This window comes from Tripterygium wilfordii, chromosome 14 (genome assembly GCF_013401445.1).
Source record: "Tripterygium wilfordii isolate XIE 37 chromosome 14, ASM1340144v1, whole genome shotgun sequence".
Lineage (NCBI taxonomy): Eukaryota > Viridiplantae > Streptophyta > Magnoliopsida > Celastrales > Celastraceae > Tripterygium > Tripterygium wilfordii.
In genome coordinates this window covers 2,345,840-2,366,590 of record NC_052245.1, presented here as the reverse complement: position 1 = coordinate 2,366,590, position 20,751 = coordinate 2,345,840, and the positions used below count along the sequence as shown (strand labels likewise).

Sequence of the window (20,751 nt, the reverse complement as noted above, 5' to 3'; positions counted from 1 at the left end):
GTTCGAAAAACTAAGACCAACCCAAATTAGGAGTGATTAGGCAATGCTAATAATTGATTGATTAAGATAAGTATTAAGAGGGGACGTGAATGGAGGCTGTCAACATACAAGAAGGGTATTGGGAACCAAAAAGATAAGAGGGGACAGCTACTACTGCTACAAGGTTTTCAAGAGGACCAGTAGGCCATAACTAAAATATCTTCTTATGTTTTGAGCTCATCCACGTATATCACCCCTTTAGGGTTCTTGTAGTTAACTAATATATATGACATGTTTTTTGTTTTTTTTTTCCCCTAAATTATATGTGCACATCATCAATTTCTTGATTTTTCACATTGTTGACACTTCCCAGCATAATCTTGCGGACAGGTAACTAGGTTGAGACCTAACGCGAAACTGAATGGAGATAGATTTCAATGGGAATCGAATCATGGAAATTCCACAGACATACGCCTTTGACCGAAGCAACTAGACTATCTAGTTTGATTTCATGTTCAATTATCTTATTTTCATTTAATCACAATCCCAAACCTTCATGAATGTAATCTCATTTCTGTTAAGAACATAAAAGTCCCATGTTGATTAGACACAAGTCTACCAATGGGTTTGTATGGACAAAACTCACCCCTAACAAATAACTTAGCATTTTCTCTAACTTGGTGAATTGAGCTTAGCCCACTTATTAGACTTAGGAGAAACAATGTCTTGTGGGTCCGATCTATCTTCTAGAACCGATAACTAAAACGGACAATATAATTAGTTGTATGAGGGGTGTGTGATTTCTCATGATTTCAGATGTATCCTTTAGAACCAATAACTAAAACGGACAATATAATTAGTTATATGAGGGGTGTGTGATTTCTCATAATTTCTTACACTTAAATGCTTAACCGTCACCGTTGACTCTATTTATTAATTGAGGAGATTAAGGCTTGGGTCGTCCACTTTGCAATTTGTCCTTAGGGTTGGCTAAAGTTAGAAGAAAACTCCAATTGAAATTGACACATTTCTTGATTAAGAAAAACAGGGGACACAAATGGGGACTAAATATCAACCAACTACTTGGTCATGGCATTGTCGTTGCAGCAAGACATTGACTTCACGCACAGTGCAAACAAGTCAATGATGTGAAATTATCGTCGGCAGTGGAAGACCAAAATTCAAGGGGAGGGGTAATTCTGTAACTTAACATATGTTTTGTTGACAACACATTAAGTCATTAAACCATGTCGTTTCAATTTTTCTTTCCAAAACGAAGTGGTAGATTCGAACCGATCATTAGAGTGATACGCATATCATTACCACTCTAATTTATGACTGAAGTACAAGTCGTTTCAACTTAATAAAACCCAAAATACATATGAAAGTATGTTTGTATACTGAAGGACTCGTAAATTCCGGTTTAGATTGTTTTTAACGAGATATTTGCGAGGGCAGATATTGTGAATCAAGGTAAGCACATGACATATAAATGTAATTCTCTACCCCCCAAAATCAAAGGCAGAGCACAAAAATCTGGAAGAGAACTCACTCAAAAATCTAGACTTATTATTACACACCAGTAAACCGTCGCAACTACGAAGTCGCCGTTTGGCTACCAACCTGGGGAACCGTAAATTTATCCTCGATTATTCATATGCTGCTCGTAGAATGAGAAGAAAGATTGCTGCGGCTTCGATTGGATTGATCTTTCTTCAACATAGCCTCCAGATTCTGGAAACACTGTAGTGGTCTCACCTGTACATGTTGCAAGAGACCAAACTATTCAACAAGAAAGGGAAGAAGAAAAAAAGGCAGGCAATTGGAATGCACCAGATGATTGGCCAAGCAAAAAAATGAGAAGAAGAGCTAGATCCCAACGAGAATGGAGATAGCTCATCTGTTGGAAGTAATCACCCAGATTGCAAACACTACTCTTTAATCCTGGAGAGAGTTTTCACAGCAATGCGGGGCAAAGGCTGTATAGCCCTTTCCCAAGCCTACCTCAATTGCAGGAGCCTTCTGAACGGAAATTGTTTCACACATTCTTTAATGCCTACTCATATGTTAAATTTAGAAAACACAGCTAGATTAAGTTCTATTGGGAAGAGCAATAAGTCATTTGGTCCAATTTTTTTAGCACAAATGCAGAATGGCGTGCACACACATAATGACAAGCCGACACACACAGATAGAGGGGTGGAGGGGGGGGGGGGAGAGAGAGACCTTCCAACGGCTCCTGTTACTCAGACTTTTATGAATGGACTCCAATCTCGTTATTATTTGCCTGAATGTTGGTCGTTTTGATGGGTTCTCATTCCAGCAGTCTTCAATCAACCTGTAGCAGGCATGCTCAAACTTTTATTTTTCAGACATATGACACTAGAAAGTAATAATCAGTGTTTCTGAGGGAGACAAACTTTTTTTGATAGCCTAAGAGAACATCTTCAAAGAACATCCTCTTAGCAAGGAAAACAGTTAAAGAATCATATGATGTCTACTATTCAAGGGAAGAAAAAGGATATAAATTTTAAAAACGAAACCAATTAGTTCCACATAAAAGCGTATCAATGAAAATGCGGAGTCCTTTCGGCAGGAATGAGCACGGACCATTTCTCAGCTTAATTTGTTTGAAATTTGTTTTAAAAAATAACAATAAAAAGTACAAATAGCCCTACAAACAGCTTCCAAATCCATGCTTTGTTGAGCTAAAGCAATAATCAAACAATATGTTAATATTCGCCACTATATTGGAAGAAACCTCAAGTATAAAAGCGTATGAAGGGCTTACTCTTTAAGTCCATGACCATAATACTTTGCTGGAGCTCTAAAAGGTGGACGCTCTCTTGCAGCATATACTTTAGGAACTTCAATTTCTTGCGTTGTATAAAAGGGTGGGCAGCCTTCAATCATCTAATGTACAATCGTAACATGTAAAAAGAAAAACAGTCAGAATTTCTCCAATCATCAGAGAAGGCTCCTTTCCCACACAAACCACTCTTAGAGAAAGAAAGAAAAAGGAAGCGAATGATCTCTCCGAACAAACTGTACGATAAGAGGTTTCCAATCTTACATACTCACATACCCCCATTCACCTCGCCGCTAACGATTCATTAGAATATAGAACCAAGTACATATGATCCTCAATTGCTAATTTCTATTACCCCTGTCGGTTGCACTACAAACCCTGCTGCTTTCAACAGTTTCCATATTTGTCAGCCATTCAAATCCATACACAAGATGTGAAATTATTGCTTTTGCTGACATGCTTATATGAAATACATGTATCTAGTTGCATAACACAATCAACTGACATTTACAGCAACAATGAGGCTGGGACAGAATCAGTAAAGATAATTACATGCTGCAGATACCATACCTTTCGAGTATCAATAAGGTGACAATCTAATTTCAAATCTACATGAAAAGATAAAATTGAATATGCAAGTTTTAATAAGTAAAATATTTACCTCCTGTAGAATTAGAGAAAATGAAAACACATCCACTTTAGTATCAACTTCTTCATACTTGAAAACTTCGGGTGCCACATATCGGACTGAATAACAGAACTATAATTGATTACCATTTTATTTTGAGAAATCTACTTCATACACAAATGAAAGCAAAATCATGTAACACTATTTTGCTGTTAAATTTTCAAAATAAGTGGCACTCATGGGATTCCTAAGAGTACTTACAGGAGGTGTCTAGACAAGTTAGAGGCTTATCTTCTTTAACAGTGAGCAGCTTGCTAACCCCGAAGTCTGCAACTTTCAAATGCCCACAATCATCTCGCAATATATTTCTGTTATCTTGCTCATTAGCAAGACAAAAAGATGTGGACAATTCAGAAAATGAAGGAGCCAATGAATATCCATAGAAATCTAATTATAGACTGTGATATCTATATGTACATGTCAAGCAAAAGCAAAACAAAGTTGAAGAAGAAATCTTACGAAGGCTCAAGATCACGGTGAATTATAGCAGGTTTATTCTCATGCAGATAGTTCATTCCCCTGCAACAATTAAAAGAAACAATTACAACCACTTGGATTCATGCTGATAGCGTCGCTACCTAAATAGAACATGTTCAACCAACCAGCATGAAAGATATACCCACAATTAAGCATTAACTGCTTATGTTTATCAAACCTGCGTAAGTTAAATGCCAGTACAAGCTAGCAGCTAATAAATCATTCTTGCAGACAGAACAGTCGCTCATGTGGGAACATGTTTCTGGTTGATGTGCTTTCACATGTTTCTGAATTTGACTGAGATTTTCTTTATAAATTTCATTATTTGAGATTGGCAGCGACTCTTCAAATTAAAAATACATATCTAATCACACAAAACTCTTCATAAGAGAAATGATGCTATTGGTAGAAGAAGCATATTCAGATTTCAGAAAGGATAACCAACTCCAAACATGAATACAGTAAGAATGTGAGATGCATTTCCCTTGCATGGTAACAACAATAACATACCTTGCGATATCAAGAGCAAATCTGACAGCTATTATCGGTTTTAATGCTCCTTTACACTTCAAATATGCACTAAAATCTCCCTGTGACAGAAATAAGACAATAAATACTTGAAAGGATAGTTTCACCCATAATTTTGATTGAAACAAAATAACCTTTAATAAACAATGTAAAACGAACTCTTATTCTCTTAATAGGTTTCACCATCCCTTATTTATCTTGTCTTTTCTTTTGCTTTTGCCAGATGTGGATTGAGCATTATGTAACACATTGTTTTTGCGCTTTAGTGGGATGAGGAGTCTAGCACAATATGATATTAGTCCTTTCATAACCAAGTGAATATAATAAAACAACAACATTCAAGCAGAGGTGAAAATCATAAGGAAATCATAAGGATTTGGAACTTGAAAAGCAACAAAGGCAAGTTAAAAGATTATGAAGGCTGGCATCTTTATATGAAACCATATTCATCCTTCTAACTTACAACAGGAAGAGACTTGAAAAAGTTACCAAGTACATAATAACATATGGATGATGAAAGGCAAAATTCAGAAAAACAAACAAAACAGGAACCAACTATACATCAGTGCCAAAATCAGCAGTTAAGCAAGAAGTATGGATTTAATATATAGCTTTAATAAAGGAAAAATATGCAAAAACTTAACCAAGGAAACATCACATAGAACAAGCAGAGACAATCTGAAAGAATCTAGATAAATGGAAGTACCTTGGGTAAATATTCTGTGACAATCATCAATGGACTACTTTGAGTAACAGCACCCAAAAATTGGACCACATTTGGATGCCGTATCTTCTGCAGTAATGCAAGCTCATCCCTAAATGCACTCCTGAGCGAAACCAAAGGCTTTTAAGGAATAGAAAAGTACAAGAAAAGAAAGGCAATATGGCAGTAAATATATTTTTTAAAAATTTCAAGAAAATGAACGTTGCTTTGTTAAGAACCACATACACTTTATCTTCATTAGAAAACACATCCTCCTCAAGCTTTTTAACAGCAACTTGAGTTCCACGCCATGATGCTATTTGGAAGGTCCCCTGCAATAAAGATAACATTATTTGCTACACAAAGGAAAATATGAATAAAAAAGCTAACAAGAAGCCAAAGGAAAAAGATATAGCAGTGCAAATCATCGAATTTGAGTTAACAACATATTTCAACCCAAAGAAAGACATCATACTTGATGACAAATTGACAATAGTCATGGTGAATTGGTGATGTCTAGATACTAAAAAAGAGCCAAGGAAACGTGAAGCAAGAGTGCAATCCACTAGTGACGGCTTCTAAACAAATACCTTTGTTAATTCGACACTGTGAGTAAAATCAAGCTCCTTAGGATCAATTTCATATTCTGGGACTTGAAGTGGATGTTTAACGTGCATTGATGCCATCTACAAAGTAAAATCATGTAAAACAAAACATAGCTAAAGCGTAAGAGACAAACAGGAATACACCAGGCTTGGTGATTCCACTAACATAAAATATAGCTAACATTTTCAAGCCCAAGTCTGATGATATAAACTCATACCAGAAGTTTTGCACCATGTTTTTCCAGGAGTTTGATCACATCGTGTTTCTTATAGTGTATAGCGTCGGATAGAGGCTGTATAAGAAAATGAGAGTCAGTAACTTACATGAACACCACTTCATAGAGAGACTATCATATTCAGAAATCAATTTCTCAGAAAATCTGATCATAACTGGAAACCCATAATGCCAAAAAATCCTTCACTGCTCAAAAAAAAAACCCTTCTTATCTGTGTTTATTATACCTGTTCTCTCATTAAATTTTGAAACATGCTTTCAAATAATTATTTCAAATTGCTTAGTAGAAATATTTGCAAATTGAATGACCAATGAGCCCTTAAGCCAGCCTTCGTTTACTATTCAAGCAGCATAAATGTAATTATGCTACTTCTTTAAAGAAAAAAGAAGACAATTAGCCCCACGCAAATTGCTCATGAATATATGGTTTCAAACTGAACATTCTCTGTAGTTTTAGAGAGGCCGAACAAACAGTAGTGAAACCATTAGAAAACAAAAGAGAAGGCAAACAGTAATAAAGAATTCAAATTACCGTACTGCCCCATCGATCTTTGGGGTCGACCAGCGCACCTCTATCGAGCAACAAAGCCACGATATCCGTCAAACCCTGGCAGGAGGCAACATGAAGCGCTGTTCGATCATCCATATCCCGAAAATTAACGTCAATTCCTGAATCCAGTAGCTCCCGGATACCCTCCAGGTCGCCTTCATTCGCCAGATACATCAAGCGCAATCCATCCACCTCCTCCTGCTCCTGCTCTCCGTCCACCACTTCTGATTCCTCGCGGTGCCGTTCTGGCGCCATTGAAGACTGCTTCCCTAGCGTGAACCTCGCTGGAGTCTTTGTTTCCATTCACCAACTCAAAAAAGGACAATTCGATCAATTATGATTCTCGCAGCATATATCAACCAGAGAAAATCAACAATGTCTCTTAATCTCTAAATGACTCCATAATCAACACAATTGTCGCAGTTCGAGTTAAACCCTAACTGCACAAAATAGAAGACCTTAAACCCCAATTCTTCCGAAATATCAAGGCTAGAGTTTACAGAGTATATAGGAGGAGTGTAAAAGAAGAAAGAATTCAATGGAGACAATATTTGCATTCGGAATTTGAAGGGAAGCGGAGTAAACGATTCCTGTTTGAAGGTCTTAGGACTTAGGAGTTCGCTGCGGGTACCGCCGACAATTTCGAAAGTGAAGAAGAATTAGGGGGATATCGTGAGGCTGGCGCGTGAAAACGTGGATAAGTGGCAGAAAGGCGGCTTAGTAGCCAAGCATTGTGTCAGTTACGACAGGGCGTTCACAGACGCCACGCCCCCATTACAGCAGCATGATGGATCTGTGCCCTTTTTTGCAGCGTAGAAATCAGCATTCCCCAATTATTAGTAGACACGTGGATGGCAGTCGCCGACCTGACTTTTCCGAAACCGATAAACTCTAAAAAATTAACTCTCTTTAAAAAATAATTAAATTTTATGATGTTACTTGAGCGAGTTTGAGGTTATTATTAGTACAATACTGATAATTTTTCAAAAATATGAAATTCTATCTATTAAGGAACTGGGAGACGGTCCATGTCGCCCGCCCTCGGAACAGCTCTGGTAGATGGGAGGAAGATAAAAAGATAAACATAGAAAAATGAATTGTTGAGGGTTGAAATAAGAATTTTTTGAATTTAAATTGACTTGGTAATTGGTACCGTCGTCATCATTCCCTAAATACACTGTAAAGTATCATATACACTGAACAATACTTGATTAATGACTAATGCCCGCAACTTTCAATGTTTGAATTCCTTGTTTAGATCATAGTGTGATCTTATCAAACAAATATTAATAAAATATATATATCTGTTTATTTAAATACTTTATAATGTGTAATTATATCTAAAATAATAGAGTCCTATTTAAAATTACTGACTATCGATTTTTTCTTCTCCCCGTATTATTACTAATGGTTATAGATTGAATTATTCCATATAAATTAAAGACAGGTGGCGTATTAATTTGTCCATAAGAATAATTATTCCACATTAAACTAATAATTATTTCAAGCACAAGAAGAATGATATGAGGAAATCAGAAAGTAGTTGCCTAGTTCTCGTTTTTATACATTCCATATAGGATACGATATTCTTGAATCTTGACGTGTCTGACTTGGCTTTGTAGGGATCATGACTTCATACCCGTTAGTCGTTGTACCGACAGCAACTGGAAAATATAAGTAGCCCATTTGGTAGACATTTTAAACTCGGGACAAACGTTCCATCAAATACTCTAGATAAACTAACTTGGAATAAACTCCATCAAATGTATATGAGAATGTCAAATCATAATCGTTAATATACATATTCATTTTTAATTTTTTATCATTCCAACAGAGTTCTTATCATAGAATGTAAAATTACATTCCCTCGTATTGTCAAAAAAAATATACATACAAACTCAGATAGGAGAGAGAATGAGAGAGTGAGTTTGTATATTTTTGTGAGAGTAAAATTAAGTTGGTTAATTTAGGAATCATTGTTGGAATGAAAATTTTTAAAATTTATAGACGAGTATTTAACCTACTTTTGAAGTATGTATAGTATACATTTGAAATCTCATTTTACATATCATTGTTGGAGTTATTCTTAAAAACTAACTAGCACTTTAAAGTTTATTTTAGATTTTTTTTGTTTTTTTTTTACTTCTCTTTTTTCCCTTTCTTTTTATATTTTATTAAAGATAATATTACAAACTTTATTAAAATATTAATTTTAAATTTTATTTATATAAAAATATCCTATAATTACAAGTTTAAACTGAAAATTAAATTATTAAAAAATAAAAAAATCATAAAATAACATTTTCTCACAATGCTTTATAAGCTAGCGTCAGATATAAGCTACCACAAACACCAGCTTATAAGCTAAGTTTTTAAACAGCAACAACTTATAAGCTAACTTTTTAAAAGGCCAAACGGAACCCTTAACAAATACAACTGGTTATAAAGTTGACATGTACACCGTACTTTAAGAAAATCATTTAGCCAGCCACTTTTTCTGTTAAGTTGGAGGACAATCGGGACAAGTTGGTTGAGCCAGAGACCACCTTTGCCTCTAAACTCAAATTCTAGCGGTAAACTTACATTGCCAGGAGACTGTTGGGACAAGTTTTGCCCCTAAACCTCAGAACCTGCACTTCTAATTATCTTAACCCGACAACAAAGCCGCTCGGTTGTTCCTTTTTCATGATTGTCCCTTATTGTTAGCATACCAGACAAGGACTAAACCCAAAGTATCCTCTCCGCATATTATGCAGAGGCTACAGAGTTTGAACATACATAATATGCAATACTACGTATGCAGTATATAAATGAAAATATCCTTATTAGTTTCTAAAGAGACCAAACTGCGACAAATGGCATTGGTCTCTAAATGAAACCTGTGTCTGTGTACAAGTAAACACCATATAAATTAATGGATATCAGAGTACGAGCATTAGAAGAAAACATAGGATGGTGGTGGCAAAGGACTCACCAACTACATAGTCAATGGCAGCCAAAAGGAGCGCATAGCAAGCTTTATTAGCAACAAGCACAGAGAAGACAATGAACTACTTGGGGTTGAGACTGCATTCAGCAACCTTCTCCCAGGATTTGAGAGTTTTGTCCTTGGGGTCCGTCTCATACAATGCTAGGCGAGTTATTGGGAAGCTAAGGCCGTTAATGCTCTCATCTAGAACATTTGCTTTTTCTTGGGCCTTCTTCTTTTCCTCATCTGTCAGATCCCCGTACAGGAGACTCATATGAGGCATGTAATCTGCAAAATTAGCCAAAGCTTAGCATTAGCATACATATGTTGTTCATGAGAAGGCATTTCCTGGTTTATCTAAAGAAGCATGGCAAGAAACTTCTTTTTCCTTCTTTTTTTTTTTGAGAGCATTGTGGTGGTGATCTGCAAAGCTTAATTCTGAATAGCGAAGGGAAGTCACTTGCAAAGCAAACATCTTTATCAATAAATTGATATTAAAACCCTATATTTTCATCACATGACCAAAAAATCCCGTCCATAAGATGGGTTCTATACAAAGTCGCTCTATTCCCAGCCGGAGTTGGTGAAAACAGTACTAATTATGGAAATTAGTACATCACAGACAACATTGTAAAAGCTCACTAGGGCAGCTAGTGAGCTTTTACAGTGTAAATGCTATAGCTCCCTGATTTATTTGCCACATGCCCTTAACATACTTGACAAGGATCGCATTCAAATGTTCTACCCCTCTTAAGAACAACAATTCTAGGCATCTTCAATTGATCTTTTGGCTCATACAAATCCATCTTTTCTTTAAAGAAAACCTGAACTTTCAGTTTTTTACTTTCAACAGTTCTATCTCACAAAAGACTGCAATCTTAATCTTAGACAAGCTTCAAAAAAATTTATCAATACTATATAACTTCTATAATACGTGTTGTTCCAATCAAAAAAAGATGCATAGAGATAATTGAATGCTTCCGACACTCACGCCCAACCAATTTAACCAAATCTTATGGCAAATTAAACAAATTGACAAGATACTGACATATACAGAGTCTAAATATATACAAAATTTAAGATTGTAAAAATTAAAACCTCTGAACAAAGACCATAGGAAAGAACTCACTTGTGGAGCTCTTATTATAACCAAAATAGCCGGTGCAGTGTATATTAGCTTCCACTACCTGGAAATCCCAATAATAATAATAATAATCTGAACTTGCCAACCATATAATTTCAATAGAATCAAAAGTTCATAGTACACCGAGACAGCCTAATTCCAAGCCAGTGAACAAAATTTAAAGCATATATATGCTGTTCTTGAGGCATTTCAAACCCTAATCTAAACCTTGAATTCCGTTGAAAGCGCATAGAATAGAATGTACAATACCTCGGGCGTGGGATGAATTAACAAATAAATACACTGAGAGAAGATCCCGATGACCACACGATCAACGGTGGCGTTATACCCCTGGAGCCCATTACAAGCGGACCTGAACTTGGTTACCGCATCATCAAGTGTCAAGCTGACGGCCCCCACAACGGTAATGTGGGGCTCAAATTGGGGTCCGCCGAACTCCGACCTCAGGCCATCCATCAATTTCTTTAGCCTGACGATCACGTCATCTGGTGGGATCGCCCATACCGAATAAACATGCTTTTCCGCTTCAGAGGGATTCGCTGCAATGGACTCAGGTGCTACTTCCATGACGAACCGAGACTCAGAAGATAGAAGAAGAAGATCAAGGAAGTGAAAATCGAAGAAGATGAACGAGATGAAGAAACAGAAGATCCTTTCTATAATCTATAGTGAGGTTTTGGTTTAAAAATTAAATAGTGTTCTTGAAGGCGCAGACAAAGCAGGAAGAAGAAGGCAAGATGAATAAGTATTTGGTATGTGTTGAAGAAATTTAAAATTGACTGGGGAAGCCAATAGGATAGTAACAACACGACAATAATTTCATATTGTTTGATTTTTATCATACACGTGATCCCTGTAAGAATGAGAAAATCAATCAATCAAATCATTTTAGTGTTGAATAGAGTCAAAGATTTACCCAAGATTTACTTTATTGATTGAAGACTTTATTGACAAACTCAATATTGATTGAAGACTTTCCTTAATTGAAGATTCGGCATTCCATATTGATTTGTCTAAGTTCATAATTGATGCCTCAATTGTTGACTAATTGATGCCTCAATTATTGACTTTGATAGTGACTTTGATAGAGATTGTAATTACGTAGATCATTGATTGTAAACCAATGTAATAGCTATATAGGTGTTTCCCACTTCAATAAAAGATATTGATTGCAAAATTAAGTTGGTATCGGAGCAAGGTTCTCTTAACATACTACCTCTCCATCACCGTAGCTACTAGGGGCCGACTGCTCCAACCATCCGACAGAAGCCGATTGCTTCGTCCATAACAGGTGCCGATTGCACCATTGAACCAGAATCTCATCCAGAAATTACAAACAACTCATGGCTGAATCCGGTGCTCTTATAGTTCCACCTGTGGTGACGCCAACTCAAGAACCAACCTCTATTCCTTATGGGATCAAACTGAATGGCTCAAATTTCACTCTTTGGTCTCAGGTGGTTACTATGTTCGTTGCTGGACGAGGAAAGATGGAATATCTCAAAGGAACGACCTCGAAACCTACTGTTAGTGACTCTACATATAACAAGTGGATGATGGAGGATGCTACTGTAAAAGGCTGGCTTATTGGCTCTATGGAGGCCGATATAATGAATCTTTTTATTCGTTTACCCACTGCGAATGATGTTTGGGATGCTGTGTCTCAAACATATTTTGAGGGTGCTGATAAATCTATTTTGTATGATCTGTCTCGAAAAGCTATGACAACTAAGCAGGCAGGGCGACCTGTGGCTGCATACTATTCCGATCTTAAGGTTATTTGGCAAGAGCTTGATCATCGTCGTCCAATTACCTTTACTCAGCCAGATGTGATTAAGACTCGAATGGCTGAAATTGATGAAGATCGAGTCTATTCTTTTTTGGCTGGGCTTGATGATATATATGATTCTGTTCGGGGAGATATTCTTCGTACTAATCCTCTACCTGGACCTGATAATGCTTTCTCAACTGTGAGACGTGAAGAACTTCGCCGGAATACAATGATGTCTTCAGAAGTTCCTCAGATGGCTATGGCAGTTCGAAAATATGGAACTCCAACAAGTTCTTTGTCACTGTCAGTACCTACTGGTGGTAAATGTACTCATTGCGGCAGCACCAAACATATTGTAGATACTTGCTTCAAAAAGCATGGATATCCCGAGTGGTGGCAGACTCACAAAGAGCGATTACAAGCTCGAAAAGGTGGTAAAGTTGCGCTATGCACCTCACCTACAGTCCCAATGGCACCGACTCCTTCTTCAATGGATACCATGGCTTCCACTACTCCAGTTGATATCACTCACTCTGTGGTAGATCCTACTCTTCTCCAACAGTCAGGTAGTGTTGGTCTAGCCCTTCTTGCAACAAATTCTGAAAAAGATCCCGGTTGGATTCTTGACTCTGGTGCGACTAATCATATGACCTTTGATGCGTCCTTATTACATGATGCTTGTTTACCAAATTGCTCTACTGTCACCAATGCCAATGGTGTTTCATATCCGGTTACGGGCGCTGGAAGGGTTAACTTAACTCCTTCATTATCCTTGGAGCACACTTTATTGATTCCTGCTCTTTCCAATAATCTTTTATCTGTGCCACAAGTTACTACACAACTAAATTGTTTAGTATTAATATATCCTACTTTTTGTTTCCTTCAGGATCTCTGCAGCGGGGAGATAATTGGGCGTGGTACTAAGAGAGAGGGATTATATTATGTGGAAGATGTTAGTATGGGACGATCTCTATCAACAAAAGGGTCATCTAGGGCATCAGAAGATCAGATTCGGTTATGGCATCATCGTTTGGGTCATGTCTCCTTTGGTTACTTGAAATATTTATTTCCTACTTTATTTTCTACATGTGAACCTTCCAATTTTCAGTGTGATACATGTGTTTTGGCCAAGAGTCATCGTGCTACTTATTCTGATAGTTCTAATAAAAGAGTTGTGCCTTTTGCGTTGGTTCATTCGGATGTTTGGGGACCTGCCCCTGTTACTACTTCTACTGGCTTTAGATGGTTTGTATTATTTATTGATGATTGCACTCGTATGACTTGGCTTTACCTTATGCGTCATAAGAGTGATGTGGCTGCTTGCTTCCGCACGTTTCATACCATGATCAAAACACAATTCTCTGCTAATTTACAAGTTCTTCGATCTGATAATGGTGGTGAATTTGTAAATCAGGAGTTACAAGCTTATTTTCAGACTCATGGAATTTTGCATGAAACCACTTGTCCTTATACACCACAACAGAATGGTGTTGCTGAGCGCCGAAACAGACAAATTTTGGAGATTACACGTGCTGCCCTTATTGGAGCCCACATGGCACCACGTTTTTGGGAAGAAGCTGTTACCACAACTGTATATCTTTTGAATAGGGTACCCACTCGTGTTCTATAATTTCAGACACCACTTGATAAATTGGCATCCTATGTAACACTGCCATCGCACCTCACACTTCCTCCCCGGGTGTTTGGTTGTGTTGTGTTTGTACATTTACAGAAACATCTCCGCACGAAACTTGATCCTTGTGCCCTCAAGTGTGTATTTGTCGGTTATCATCCTTCACAAAAGGGTTACCGTTGTTTTCATCCTCCTACAAGTAAGTTCTATGTTACTATGGATGTCACCTTTTCTGAACATGAAATGTTTTTTTCTTCACCCAATTCCACGCTTCCGGGCCCGAGTGGTGATACTGTTGTTGAAGCTCCAAATTGGATGGAGTTGTTTCCTGATCCACTGTGTGTTGCCGATACTGTTGCTGAAGCTCCCTCTCTCTCATCTTCGCTAGTACCCACTCCCGATACTCCTCGTACAGATCCTCCTGAGGTAAGCATTGAGTCTGATGTTAATACTAACAATATTTGTGATAATACTTGTGTCTCGATTGAAACTGACAGATACGTACTCCCACCAAGAAGTACTCGTGGTGTTCCACCAGATAGATTTTCACCAGAGGTTGTGCGAAAAGTGAAATATCTTATTGCTCAGTATGCATCCACTCACCGACTGTCAAAGGAATGCCGAAGCTTTGTCAGTAATATGACTGTCATAGATATTCCTACTAAAGTGCAAGAGGCGTTGTTGGATCCAAAATGGGCAACTGCAATGACTGAGGAGATGACAGCACTTGAGAAAAATCAAACTTGGGAATTGGTGGAGTTGCCGAAAGGAAAAAAAGCTGTTGGTTGTAGGTGGGTGTACACCGTCAAGTGCAAGCCTGATGGTTCGGTTGATAGGTATAAAGCTAGGTTTGTGGCTAAAGGATTCACCCAGACGTATGGGGTTGATTATCAGGAAACGTTTGCTCCTGTTGCAAAAATTAATACGGTTCGAGTCCTAATATCCCTAGCTGCAAATTTTGATTGGCCTCTACAACAATATGATGTAAAAAATGTTTTTTTACATGGTGAGCTACAAGAAGAAGTTTATATGTCTCTGCCCCCAGGATATGAAGCTCCAGGTGATCAAAGTGTCGTGTGTAAACTGAAGAAAGCCTTATACGGGTTGAAACAATCTCCTCGAGCTTGGTTTGGTCGATTCCGACTTGCTATGAGAAGATTCGGCTATAAGCAAAGTAATGCAGATCACACTTTATTTTTGAAAAGAGTTGGTGATAAATTAACGGCTCTCATTATTTATGTTGACGACATGGTAGTGACAGGCAACGATTCTGAAGAAATGCGTAAACTGAGAGACTATTTGTCAACTGAATTTGATATGAAGGATTTGGGAGGATTAAAATATTTTTTGGGCATTGAAGTTGTTCGTTCTGAGCAAGGCATATTTTTATCCCAACGAAAGTATGTGCTTGACTTATTAACAGAAACTGGTATGCTTGGATGTCAGCCAATTGGATCTCCTATGGAACAAAATCATGGATTGGAAGAGTCTTCGAATCAAACTTCAATAGACAAATTACGATATCAAAGGTTAGTTGGGCGTTTAATCTATTTGTCTCATACGAGGCCAGATATTGCATATGCGGTCAGTGTTGTGAGTAGATTTATGCACAATCCTGGTAAACAACATATGGATGCAGTTATTAGAATTCTGAGATATTTAAAATCTGCACCGGGAAAAGGCTTACTTTTTTCTAAGAATGGGCATGCAGACGTATGGGGCTATACCGACTCAGATTGGGCAGGTAAAGGAGACCGAAGAAGATCAACCACTGGGTATTTAACTTTTGTTGGAGGAAATCTGGTTACTTGGAGAAGTAAAAAGCAAAAAGTTGTCTCATTGTCTAGTGCAGAAGCCGAATACAGAGCAATGGTGAAAGGTATTTGTGAGTTGTTATGGCTCAAACGGCTTATGAGGGAGCTAAGTTTGTCAATTAAAAGACCAATGAAATTGTATTGTGATAATCAGTCAGCAATTAAAATTGCTGAGAACCCAGTGCAACATGATCGGACTAAACATGTGGAAATTGATAGGAATTTCGTGTATGAAAAGCTAGAAGAAAAAATAATTGAAGTTCCGTATATGAAGACCGAAGATCAGTTGGCTGATGTGTTAACCAAGGGAGTGTCAAATTCAGTGTTTGCTGATTCACTTGTCAAGCTGGACATATACGATGTCTATGCACCACCTTGAGGGGGAGTGTTGAATAGAGTCAAAGATTTACCCAAGATTTACTTTATTGATTGAAGACTTTATTGACAAACTCAATATTGATTGAAGACTTTCCTTAATTGAAGATTCGCATTCAATATTGATTTGTCTAAGTTCATAATTGATGCCTCAATTGTTGACTTTGATAATGACTTTGATAGAGATTGTAATTACGTAGATCATTGATTGTAAACCAATGTAATAGCTATATAGGTGTTTCCCACTTCAATAAAAGATATTGATTGCAAAATTAAGTTTTAGGATATTTGATTGTTATTATAAATATATTTTATCATTATTCTCTAATATTCTCCCTTAAATCTAGGTTGAAAATTTTTTAATTTGGATTTGACTCTTTGAATAATGTGTTCCTTCTATATATAAACAAAATAACATCCATACATGACGATGGTATACTTGACACTTGGCACATAAATTCGGTGCTCAGAGGTGGCAACCCACGGTGGTTGATGATAGTAACTGTTGAAGGGTCTTTGATCGACATCAGGAATGATATGCCTTTATAACCCAGTTATAAGTAGGATCGAGTTATGATAGAAGTCAAATCGCTTTGATACCATGAAGAAATTTAAAATTTGAATGGAGAAGACAATAGAATAGTAGATAACACAACAATTTTATAGTGATTCAACACTCGACCTACATATTCTTATTGCTTGATTTTTTTTTATATAGGAGATCCCTTAGAGTTCTGAGAGTGAGAAAATCAATCAATCAAATCCTTAATTGATTTTAGAATATTCAATTGATATTACAAATATTATGAATGATTGTATCAATCACTATTAATTACAATATATTTTATCAATATTCTCTAATAATATTATTGGTATGTATGATGTGTGGATTTTTGATATAGTATCGGAACAATTCGATCCTATTGGATGTAGCATATAATTCACTTATTGGGTATGACATAACTCAGCTCACAAATGCGAAGAAGTATTAAAACAAATATACCACATTAGTTGCATGAAGAAAAAAATCTGTGAGGGTAATATGATGTATCCACAGTAATCGAAATCCCCAAAATAAAGTTGATATTGTAAATTAGTTATGAGTATTGCTTTCAATCAGAGTGCAAATAAAATAATTTCAGAGATTCAGAATTGACATCGTACTAGATTTATTCATGAAAGCATTACTATTAAGAAAAAGCCAAGAAGAGAGAAAAAAAAACATGGAAGATATGTCATGAACTTTGAATAACAATAAAGAAACTCAGGAATAACAGTAACGGAGCTTGCAGACCAGAGTGAAATATGAGGAGCAGAAACAATAGTTCATCTTTGTGTTTGTTTTCATCCATTTTTCTTCCCCAGATTCTACTGGATTGATTTTACGTTTCTCATTTGGAGTAAGCCCCGCTGACCTCATCGGAAGTCGGAGGGTTTTGAGGCCTATACTCGTACCTCTTAGCAACAAACATATAGATACAGAAGTTGATGAAGCTAAGTATTGAAAGCAGCCAGTAGAAGAGATTCAAATGGTTCCTGTTGATGTTGTTGCCTGCTAACCAGCCTCCACTTTTGGTAACTCCCTTGGTGGCCGTATTCACGATGTCGATGATAATGGAGCTACTATAGTATCCAAGTGCCAAGGAGATCCAAAGGAAGCAAGTAGAGATGGATTTAAGCCCTTTTGGAGCCTCTGAGTAGAAGAATTCCAAAAGACCTATGTAAGTGAACAAGTCTGCAATGCCGAATATGAGGTACTGACATGATAGCCAGAAAGTACTAATTGGCAATGGAGTCACGCCTGGGATAGCATCTAGCAGGTTGCGATCGCGTGCCACGCCTTTGCGTTTCACTTCCATTATTGCGGCCACAGCCATGGATATACAAGACAGGACAAGGCCAACGCCTACGCGTTGTAGGTGAGTAATGCCTGTCGGGTGGCCTGTGATGTTTCGTGCAAGGGGAACGAATATTTTATCGGGAACTGGGACGCTGATGATCATGAATATAAGTGGAAGGATAGGAAGCGAGGCTGGCGGTATGTGAAAAGAATCTGTCAGCCTTGTATCCATGGTTCGCCCTTGTTGGACTGAGAATGTTTGAAGCTGAGCTAGACAAAGCGTCATGATAATGGAGCAGCAGAAAACTGGGACCATTCCGAGTAAGATTTTTGCGTTTTCGACCTGGGTGACCCTGCTTAGTTTCCATGGACTCTCTAGCTGCCCTTCAGGTGTCCTTTGGATGGCTGCTTTGTCCAGGAACCTGAATAGAAATTATTACATAAAGAATGATGATAAATCAGGTTTCAAGAACTTTGAAATACTACTTCACCCATGATCTTTTCAGTTAAAGCATGGAAATCATACCGGAAAACATCTCGGTGAGGTAGAAATTCTGCCTCCACAGCAGCCTCTTTGTCCTTGTTCATCTCATAAAGTTCTGAAGGATCTTCTGGGAGTGGAAGATTTATGTTACGTATGGCTGCCACATAAACCTATCGAAACTCTAGGAATCCTGAGATTATAACAGATTCAACTCTGCCAAGATAAGTGTCTGCGAGGATTGCAAACGGTATGGAGAGGATGTAGCTCGTTCCCAAGTAGTTGGTTACGCTGTTGGCTGCTTCTGCTATTTCAAGATGCATTACAGTAATGAAATATGTCACCGAGTTTACTGCCAGGGAAAGAGTTGCCATGTTCTCGAAACCAAACGTTGCTGCAACCAAAATCCAAACAATCACCATAATAAAACTCAGGTTTCTGAAATCACAAGATGAAATAGCCACTTTTTAGCATACCTAGTACAAGCAAACCAGTCCTCATTCCTCCATGCTTATTCCTGATTGCTTGCCTTCCCTTCCAATCTACATTTCCTTCAACAAACTCAGGTTTATCCTGCAAAAGTGAAGAAACAAATTCAGTTTAAATGGAAGAAAAAAAAACATAAACTTCATTCTGAAACTGTGAAATGCAAATGAGAAGAACAAGGAAGTACCATAGCCATAGCCATAAAGGTCTATCTTTTGGGTGCCTGATAGTCAAGACTCTAGAGTATAACAGTGACCAGATTGGCAAAATATAATAGAGAGCGTTGTATATATAAGGGTGTGACCGTGTGAGGGTGGGATTTAGGGGGGAGCCGGTTCACAATTGAACAGGTGCTCACAATTGAACAGGTTAATAACTTGTTCAGTTGTGAACCGTCAGATCTTGTCCTCAAGATCTGACGGTCCCCCTAGTTGAAATTTTTGGAGCTTTAAAAGTCAAAAAAAATCTGCTCCACCACCATATCCTCTGCCAGAACCTTCAACACCACCATAACCACCTCCACGTGCCCCTCCTCCTTCGGACCATCCTCCACTCCCACGGTCCACCACCGCCACCACCCCCTACATCCTTCTCTCCTTTACTACCACCATACCCAGCTCCTCTTTGTAGATCTAAAACCTACAATTACCAAAATTCTCTCTCTACATAGCCTCGATTTGGCTCCTCTCTCTATTCCGCCCCGATTTGGCTCCTCTCTCTACAAATCCAGCAACTTTGATTACCTTGTATTCACTTAAGATTTCATTATCAGAAATGATTTTCCCCTCTCTTCGTATGCAAAGCAAAACACACCGGATATGATCTTCTCAAAAAAATTAATGACAAATTCGAAAGAAATAGAAAAGTTACTGAGTCGGTGTTGTATTTTTGATGGGGGGAGAGAGAGTGTTGTACTTTTGATGGGAGAAAATACAAAGAGTAGATTTAGGGGAAACCGTTGGATTTTGCTGGGAAAATCCAACAGCTCACAAACTGAACAGGTTATTAACCTGTTCAATTGTGAACCGGCTCCCCCCTGAATCCGTGAGGGTGACCTTGTCAAGTGGTTACGACAGCTTGAATGATTGTAACTGCATTTTTCACTGACAACTGCTGCCTACGAAAGAGAGAGAGAGACTCACTTGGCACTTGGCAGCATCAAAAACTTGGTCAAACAGGAAATTACATAGCGACAGGAGATTACATATAATTGACAAGTTTGATTGAGATGATAAAACATTACAAGCAGAAAATAATAGTGCTTTAGTCCAAAAAGCTTGCTGATCTTTCACGATCCGGCCAGTTTTGAAAAGAAGTGTCTGCCCTTTCTGTTCAAGTAGCAGTCACTTCAGCAACTGGTGATCATACTCAAGTTAATGTTGGCTCGCTTAGAACAGTTGAAATCCTCCTGCAATGTCACATGCTACAGTAGGAGTTCAATACAGAAGCCATATTGGAGTGTAATTTTCTCAATAACATTAGTATTTTAGCTTAATACTGCAATATTGTGGTTACAGAGTGGACCAAATGGATTCAGATAATTTTCTTAGAAAAAAATAGGGTAAGAAAAGTTGAAAGTAACTCTCATTTTAGGAATGGCAGGGAAAAGAAGATAAGACTTCAACCTGCAACAAAGAAGTGAAATTCTTTCACTGAACATACAAC

General features: G+C 37.7%; 2 protein-coding genes and 1 pseudogene across 3 annotated transcripts; all 3 read right to left on the bottom strand.

Moving 5' to 3' along the window:
- Nucleotides 1-1,359: 1,359 nt before the first annotated feature.
- Nucleotides 1,360-7,360, bottom strand: LOC120014290 (integrin-linked protein kinase 1-like). 2 transcript variants are annotated; one of them, XM_038866205.1, is made up of 12 exons: nucleotides 6,557-7,359; nucleotides 6,008-6,082; nucleotides 5,775-5,870; nucleotides 5,431-5,516; nucleotides 5,188-5,308; nucleotides 4,464-4,543; nucleotides 3,936-3,995; nucleotides 3,678-3,784; nucleotides 3,450-3,535; nucleotides 2,771-2,892; nucleotides 2,206-2,317; nucleotides 1,360-1,737 (listed from the first exon to the last, which is right to left on the bottom strand). In XM_038866205.1, the coding sequence occupies exons 1-12, from the start codon at nucleotides 6,875-6,877 to the stop codon at nucleotides 1,633-1,635; spliced, it is 1,371 nt and encodes a 456-aa protein (XP_038722133.1). In that variant the 5' UTR covers nucleotides 6,878-7,359; the 3' UTR covers nucleotides 1,360-1,632. The 2 variants fall into 2 exon arrangements, with proteins under 2 accessions (XP_038722133.1, XP_038722134.1); XM_038866206.1 differs by lacking the exon at nucleotides 5,775-5,870 and having other exon boundaries at nucleotides 6,557-7,360.
- Nucleotides 7,361-9,216: 1,856 nt separating this feature from the next.
- Nucleotides 9,217-11,480, bottom strand: LOC120014501 (cyclic phosphodiesterase-like). Its single transcript, XM_038866467.1, has 3 exons — nucleotides 10,936-11,480; nucleotides 10,672-10,729; nucleotides 9,217-9,830 (listed from the first exon to the last, which is right to left on the bottom strand). The coding sequence occupies exons 1-3, from the start codon at nucleotides 11,251-11,253 to the stop codon at nucleotides 9,625-9,627; spliced, it is 582 nt and encodes a 193-aa protein (XP_038722395.1). The 5' UTR covers nucleotides 11,254-11,480; the 3' UTR covers nucleotides 9,217-9,624.
- A 6,030-nt stretch (nucleotides 11,481-17,510) lies between these two features.
- Nucleotides 17,511-20,538, bottom strand: LOC120014079 (annotated as a pseudogene).
- Nucleotides 20,539-20,751: the final 213 nt, after the last annotated feature.